The 8,217-nt window shown below is 43.0% G+C and overlaps 1 protein-coding gene across 3 annotated transcripts in view; it reads right to left on the bottom strand.

Annotated features, from left to right (window-relative positions):
• Positions 1-474: 474 nt before the first annotated feature.
• The window catches only part of ARHGEF39 (Rho guanine nucleotide exchange factor 39), a 127,451-nt gene continuing 119,708 nt past the window's right edge, over positions 475-8,217 (bottom strand). Inside the window, exons 10-11 of one of the 3 annotated variants that reach the window (XR_004538779.1) lie at positions 5,881-6,008; positions 475-1,010 (exon numbers count right to left, since the gene is read on the bottom strand). Coding sequence is in view for 2 of the 3 variants with exons in the window: in XM_033937598.1 (XP_033793489.1) it covers positions 941-1,010; positions 5,881-6,008 (198 nt within the window). In the remaining variant the exon portion in view is untranslated. The remainder of the gene's footprint in view (positions 1,011-5,880; positions 6,009-8,217) is intronic. The other 2 variants (XM_033937598.1, XM_033937591.1) reach the window with 2 other exon arrangements.

The raw sequence follows: 8,217 nt of genomic DNA, 5'->3' as shown, positions 1-8,217 counted from the left end.
CCAATATTGGTCGCTGTACCTTAAAAAGGACATGGCGTTACTCGAGAGGGTTCAGAGGAGAGCGACGCGTCTGATAAAGGGGATGGAAAACCTTTCATACACTGAGAGATTGGAGAAACTGGGTCTCTTTTCCCTGGAGAAGAGGAGACTTAGAGGGGATATGATAGAGACTTATAAAATCATGAAGGGAGTAGAGAGGGACAGATTCTTCAAACTTTCGAATAATAAAAGAACAAGAGAGCATTCAGAAAAGTTGAAAGGGGACAGATTCAAAATGAATGCTAGGAAGTTCTTCTTTACCCAACGTGTGGTGGACACCTGGAATGCGCTTCCAGAGGGCGTAATAGGGCAGAGTACAGTACTGGGGTTCAAGAAAGGATTGGACAATTTTGTGCTGGAAAGGGGGATAGAGGGGTATAGGTAGAGGATTACTGCACAGGTCCTGGACCTGTTGGGCCGCCGCGTGAGCGGACTGCTGGGCATGATGGATCTCAGGTCTGACCCAGCTGAGGCATTGCTTACATTCTTATATTCCTCATGTAGTGTGGATGTGAGGTCTTCTAGATGCAGGGTTACCCTGTGGATTCAGAAAAGGAGGACGGTCCATAGGGTAACCCTACAGACCCTGCATCTAGAAGACCTCGCATCCACACTACATGAGACCAGAGCATCCACTACGACTGAGAGAAGCGGTGCTGTGATGTCCAACAGTAACAGCTAGAACTGCTACTCTAGCTGAATGATTGCATGGGAGGCCGGGGAATCAAAAGTGGAGGAAAGGAATTGCTCAGCATCAGCATTCTTTAATTAGAACAAGAAAATAAATGGCTTCCAATAGCAGCACCAAAAAGACTGACAAGGCGTGGAAAGATGTCAGTCCATCTGCTGTGTGTCCTCTTCCTTTCTCAGTGCAGCAAGAACGAGCCAGGAAGCTGGTACCTTATAGAATCAGACAGATACCTCTCATCTCAACATTCGCAGGAGCCGCTGCTGAAGGGACGTCTCCACACCTGCAGGGTAGCAGAAGACAGAGAGCATCTTACATATGGTTCTTGTGCTGTCTCTTCCCTCTCCCTCCCTCCCCACCCTGTTAGTTCTTGCCCCCCTTTCTACCTGAAGCACTCAAGGTCGAGTGCCCTGAAGAAGCAGCACAGAGAAGTCACAATATGGCAAATACAGAAAATTCAAAGAAAAGAAGATTGATTCATGTATTGCTCGACTGATCTGCACATTTATGAAGTTTTATCTTTTGAAGTGGAGAGAAGGTTTGTGAGACAGTTGCCTTTCTGTGGTTACAATCAAAGCTGTTTATATTTTATATACACATCCTTATTTTTTCCTTAGGAGGGTTAAGTGACTTGCCCAGTCACAAGATGCTGCAATGGGAATTGAACCCACTTTCCCTGGTTCTCAGGCCACTCCATAACCATTAGGCCACTCTTCACTCCTGTCTGAAGAATTTACGCTTTCATTGATTTAACCCAGATCTTTTCCTCCTTTCCATTACAGGTAGAAACAATATATATAGAGAAGTCAGAAGATAAAATCACATATGCAAATACATGAGGAAACAGCCCTTCCCTCAGTAACTTCCAGCTAATTAACCCTATAAGCGATAAGGAGTTTGGGGTCTTATGACTCCCCATCTGCCATAACTACCCCTTCAACCTCTCAGTTCACGTCCCTCCACCCTCAACAACAGATTCTTGCTGAAACAAAGGAATCAACTCTTAAAATCTCTTGATATCCCTATCGCAGGGTCTCCTGGATTCTCTACAAGAACTGTTCCAGCAGTTGGTAATGGAACCCACGTGGGATGGGATCCTATTGGACTTAGGGGGACGTTCTGTATAGGATGCCGGTTTCTGCAGATGCCTAAGAAACAGCTGAGAATCACATCTGCCCTAAGGGACAGACGCCCAACCGTGCCTAACCGGCCTGATTGACTAAACAGCGCCCGATTAGAGAATCGCACCTGATCCCGGCAAGGGAATGCCCCTGCTGCGATCAGCTGAGCGGCTGTGGCAGGGAACCCCCTACAATCTCGGCCGGTAGGAGGGATGCCCAATTCCTCCCACTGCCATCTCTCTTATACAGAGAGAAAAAAAAAAGATCTCAAACTTGCACTGGTTGAAACTTATCATTGCAACCAGCATAAAGCAGGTACCATTAGCGCCATTTTTTGAGAGGAGCAAAGGTGCTGTACACTGCTCTCACCTATGCAGTACTGCAATCATCACACTGTTCTCCAGGAGAGCTGAAAGAAAGCCCAGCAGCCAAAACTCCGCTCCCCAGCCCACCGGACCGGATCAGCTAGCAGCTTCAACCCAGCCACGATCCTGCTGGGCCTGCAGAGTCTGCTCTCAGGCTGGATATAATTGATAACTACCTGCATGGACCAGCCAACTAATTTAACTTAAGTTTTTCTCAGGTTCTCTTAGGTTTAGTTTTACTTAGGTTTGTTCAACTAGGACTAAGCTTCCTCTATCGCTCATTTTAACATAATGGCACCTTTATATAAGCATTTGATCTGTTACAAAAGCTGGACAGCTGATGCATTATACACCATTCCTATCCCAGTCCTCACAAGGCCCCAGTTTACCAACTCAGATCCTCTTAGGACAGGGGTGTCCAATGTCGGTCCTCGAGGGCCGCAGTCCAGTCGGGTTTTCAGGATTTCCCCAATGAATATGCATTGAAAGCAGTGCATGCAAATAGATCTCATGCAGATTCATTGGGGAAATCCTGAAAACCCGACTGGACTGCGGCCCTCGAGGACCGACATTGGACACCCCTGTCTTAGGACAACAAACCGAGTTCTATATGATTATTCCGAATGGGGTCCCTTCCAAATCCAGATTGTACTCCCTTCAAAAATACCTTGCAAACCTTATTGCAAAAAACAGCAGTCGCTGAGGAAAATCACCTACGTTCTAACCACTGACCCTCCTGATCATCAAATCCTTCAAGGTTTCTACTTAAATATATGATCTATCAGGAATAAGGCACAACTGGTCAAAGACTGGCTGAAGGAGACCAACCCTCACTTTGTCCTCCTAACGGAAACATGGCTGATAGCCATGTCGCAGATAGCGACATTATTATTTGCGACTGTCTGCCCATGGGTTTAAAATTATATCTCAACCTAGAAGCAGGGGAAAATGGGGAGGATTAGCTATTATCTTAAGAGCGTCCTTCAAGTCTTCTATCCTAGCTTCAAATTCCTCAGCGGACCTTGAAATCCTTTCTTGTAAACTTCGGTCTGATCAGTTAGAAGATGGCTTAATAATTACCCTATTTTACATTCCCCCTAAGAAATGGCCCACAGCTAAGGACAATTTCTATGAATTCCTCCTTACAAACTCAATAACAGGCCCCCCTATAACCTACTGACCGGTGATCTGAATATCCACCTAGAGCAGACAGCAGGGTGACTCCAAAGATTTGCTATCCTTCATTTTCTCACTAGACTTCTTTGTGCTGGCCTCTGAAAAGACCCATCAAAAAGGCCATCAGTTAGATCTAGTATCATTTTCCTCCAAAGAACTAGTCAATCCCAAGATCCACTGGAAGCAAGCTACCAGGTCGGATTCTTTATGGTCCGACCACCGATTATGCAATTTCCAAATTAGCTGGCTAGTAAGACACTCGCCAAACAAACCCAAGAAGAAAAAAAGGAATAATAAAATGGTAGCTAGCAGAGGCTTAGTGAACCCAGTGGAATTCTGGTCACATTATGACATAACTTCTAGCCCAGATTCAGACTCCTTCTCGGTAGATTCTTGGACTAATATGAGTACTCAGATTCTAAACAAAATGGCCCTCATTAAACTAAAAAAAGTGAGAAATAAGAATTTGGAAGGCTGGTACGACGCTGAGCTAGGAAACATGAAACGAGAGTTACGGAAACTCGAAAGACTATGGTTGACATCAGGAGATAGTGAAGGGAGATCGAATTGGAGACTAAAACTAAAAGAATACAAGAAACTAATAATAGAGAAACGTACTAATTTTTACGCCCAAAAAATAGGCTCACCAAACACTAATAATAGAAACCTCTTCGAATTAGTTAACAATCTTTATGATACTCAGGCCTTCTCCAGTTCCACTTTAGATTCCCCACCATCTGCAAATGCTTTGGCCAAATTTTTTAAGAACAAAATAAATAACTTAAGATCCATACTAACCGTCTTCCACAACCAACCACTGGTCCTACCCAGTTGCTCAACACAAAGATTGACCTAGGGTTGATATGTCCTGGAATAACTTCACTACTCCTTCCTGGCAACAATTCTGCAAAACTTACATGAAATACGCTGATTTCTATTGCAGATTAGACTGCTGCCCACCAAATATTATGAAAGTTGCTCCAGTCACCTTCAAAGCCAAACTATACTACTGGCTTTCCTCTCTATTGCAGCCCAGTACATTTTCTGAGGACCTAGGCCAGATTTTGATCACACCAATTGTAAAAAATCCTAAAGAATCTACTAAGCAGATACCTAATTACAGACCCATTGCGAGCACTCCCTTATTTGTAAAGCCGATGGAAGGTTTGGTCAATCAAGACTTAGTAATATATTTAGACAAATTCAGCATACTATACGACAACCAATCAGGCTTTCGATCGGGGTTCAGTATCGAAACAGTCATTGCTTCATTACTAGATTTCCTCCATAGCCTTTTCAGTCAAGGTAAAAGTGCTCTAGTTCTGCAATTAGATTTAAGTAGTGCCTTCGATCTGGTCAATCATACCATTCTGATTGAGTGTTTGATGTCAATTGATCTTTCAGGTAATGTATTAAAATGGTTTCAGGGCTTTTTGACTAAACGATCATACCAAGTCTACAGTGATAATAAGCAATCCAGTAGCTGGGTAAACTCTTGCGGAGTGCCACAGGGCTTCCCCCTTTCCCCAACATTGTTTAACATTTACCTCGCCTCACTGGGGAACTTACTGCAAAGCTTAAAAGTCAAATTCTACATCTATGCTGACGACATCACTATAGTCATCTCTCTTACATCCCTGTCGTCCGAAACAAAGAATCACCTGTGATTTATTTTAAATCAGATCGGATTATGGATGACCGAATTCAAACTAAAACTCAATTCAGACAAAAACAAATTTTTCTTAGCAAGCCCAAATGACAAAATTAAAGACTCAACAATTTTTATGAACGGTCAGGCCTTCCCTATTGAAGATTCCATAAAAATTCTGGGAGTGACCCTGGACCAACACCTTACCCTAACTATACACACGGACTTTTTGGTTAGGAAATACTTCTTGATCTTATGGAAACCTGTACCTTATTTTCGATGACTTTGCATTGTAACTTCTTCGACTTTGTATTGTAACTACTTCGATCACTTTGTATTGTAACTACTTCGCTAATTGTCCAGCACCTCTTGTTGTAAACCGCCTCGAACTATCATGGCTTTGGCGGTATATAAAAATAAAATTATTATTATTATTATTTATGCAGCCTTCAGTAAACCCCTGACAAAGCCAGAGAAATGGTTTTGCGAACGTTGTTTTGCTTGCTAATGCAAGGTAAACACTACCTGGAGAAAATTCTGTTAGCAAGACAAACATTGCACCAATCAAGTCAATATAAGGACCTGCTGTTTTGTCTGTATTTTTGGCTCCAGATTACTAGTTAAAAATAAAGAGACGGGCTTTTTTTTTTGATCCATGATGGAAATTTGTGTTACCTGCTTTATGCTAGTTGCCTTGATTAATTTGAACCAGCGCAGGTTTTTGAGATCTTTTTTCCTCTCTGTATAAGAGGCTGGATATTTCCTCAGTCCTTGTTTATGGCAACCTTTCTTGTGGTACCCTATAGTAAAAGGGTCCCAGAGTGACCCAGCAATTTTTGGCACCTGTCAGTGGGATTTGATGTGCCTGATAATTTTACTCTTTTCGCGTCTGTGGCTTCGTTTCTCAGAACTGGTTTGGACTGGGAATGCATAGATACAGAGTTCTGGTCCTCCACTGAGAGTACATCGCCCTACAAAAGAAAAGGAAATCGTTCAGTCTGGGGTGAAAGGTTAGGTGATGTGTGTTTCTTCATGAAAGAATCTTATTCTGGTTTGGCACTGTATGCCACTCTCCCTTTACCCCCTTATCCTCCCCTAATGCACCAAAACATGACCTCCAGAAATATTACATGAGTGATAAAAAAAAAAAATGGTACTGTGGACTTGAGATTCAAAAAGGGCCACGAGAGATCTGTTTTGTAGCCTAGAGGTTTTCATTATTGCAAAGTATTTGTAAGGCTTATTTGAGGAATGAGGACCCTTTCCCCTGCACCAGAGAATTTACGACAGTGTAGCCTGGCTAGAGACAGGGTAAACTTCAGTGCTCTGAAAACAACATGGTAATTAAATGATAAGATCTATCACCATTGTGTATTTGCAGATATTTTCACTGACTTCCACTAAGTTAACACAAAGAGGCCAAAGAAACTATTTAACCAGAGAGAACAGGGACATTACAGGTCTGTTTTAAGTCTGTGAACTGCTCTGTTCCTCACAATTTCTTCATAAGTAGTATTTATTTTTTACCCTAAAATCTAAAGTACTAATGTATACTTAACCAAGAAATAGAAGGACAAACTAATAATAATTATTAGTGAAATTCTGAGTTTTCTAAATTCTGGATGGGGAGAAGCACTTTTTTTAAATGACCATTTGCAGAGTGGTCACATGGAACAATTTTCTGACAGTCTAAAGCACATGTGTCAAACACAAGGCCCGTGGACCGAATCTGGCCCACCTAGCTGTTTTATGCGACCTGTGGTGACTGTGCACTGGCTTGAGGGCAATGCGGCATTTTCCTCATTGCCGCCCCTGAGTGTTTTATCTTCTGGCCGGCTCCCTTCTTTTCACTGCTGCAGTTGTTTCTGTGAACAAAGTCGTGGGTGACAGCTCCTCGCATGTCCTGCGCCTAATTCAGAAGCTTTCCCTCTGATGTTGTGACATCAGAGAGAAAGCTTCCAGTTCAGGTGCGGGATGCACATAGGAGCTGCCGCCTGCGGCTTTGTGCACAGAAATGACTGTAGCAGTGAGGATGAGTGAGCTGGCCAGAAGTTAAACACCCGCCGGAGAGAGGTACCTAGTTGAGGCACAGAATGGAGGGAGGGAGAGGGGCATGTTGGGACTTGAGAAAGAGGGAGCACAAATTTTGGACAAATGATAGAAAGGAAGGAGGGAGAGAGAGAGAGGGGAACATGAACCATAGAATGGAAGGAGGGAAAGAGATGCTGGCGAGGGAGGGAATAGAAAGGGAGAATTGGGTGTCAGAGAGGGAAAAAGATATTGCACATGAGGGGATGGAGAATTATTGGATATGGTGGTGGGAGAGGAGTGAGGTAGAGATGCATGGGGAAGAGGAAGATGTCAGACCACTGGAATAGGAAGGGGAGAGAGATGCCAGACCATGGAATGGAAGGGAAGGATGGGGAGAGAGAGATGCCAAACTGCAGAAAGGAGAGGAGAGAAGGAGAGAGATGTTAGACCTAGGGAAGAGGGAGGGAAGGAAAGAGAGATGCTAGACCATGGGAGAGGAGAGAGATTCCAGGCTATGGGAAGGAGAGGAGAAAGATGCCAGACCATATGAAGGGGAAGATGGAGTTGTCTGACCATGGGAGAGGAATGAGATGGTGCACAGTGATGGAGGGGAAGGGGAGACAGATGGAAAAGATGGTGTACAGCGATGGGTACGGTAGGGAAGATATAAGAAGAAATGCTTCTTAAGGATAGATGGGATAGGGGAGACAAAAGAGAAAGGAGATAATACACATGGATAGATGGGAAGGGAAGACATGGAAAAGTAGATTGAAAAGAAAGCAGAAAAATGGAAGAAAGTTGAATGTTAAAAGTTAATGCTAAAGATGGATATATAACACTTATACAGCGTTTCTCCTACTACTCAAAAGCATGATGTACAAGATAATCAAAGAATGACAGTGCTTCCATATGCTCAGAGATGTGCAAAACTCTATTAGGGGGTTTTCTTGCCTCCTTGTTTAAGAACTTGTTCTTCAATCATGGCATGGATTTAGCTTTGTCAGTAAATAGCTATGCAAGATAACATAACTCATATTTCAAAGATCTAATTGTTATATTGTTCAAATGTTCAAATATAATCCAATTTGTCACAGCTATTTTAAACTGGCCACTAAGAAAAAATGCTAATGTGGTGGAGGGTCCCAACGT

Source organism: Geotrypetes seraphini, chromosome 1 (assembly GCF_902459505.1).
Source record: "Geotrypetes seraphini chromosome 1, aGeoSer1.1, whole genome shotgun sequence".
NCBI lineage: Eukaryota > Metazoa > Chordata > Amphibia > Gymnophiona > Dermophiidae > Geotrypetes > Geotrypetes seraphini.
Note: the sequence above shows the minus strand (reverse complement) of the source record. Positions and strands in the feature narration are given on the sequence as shown.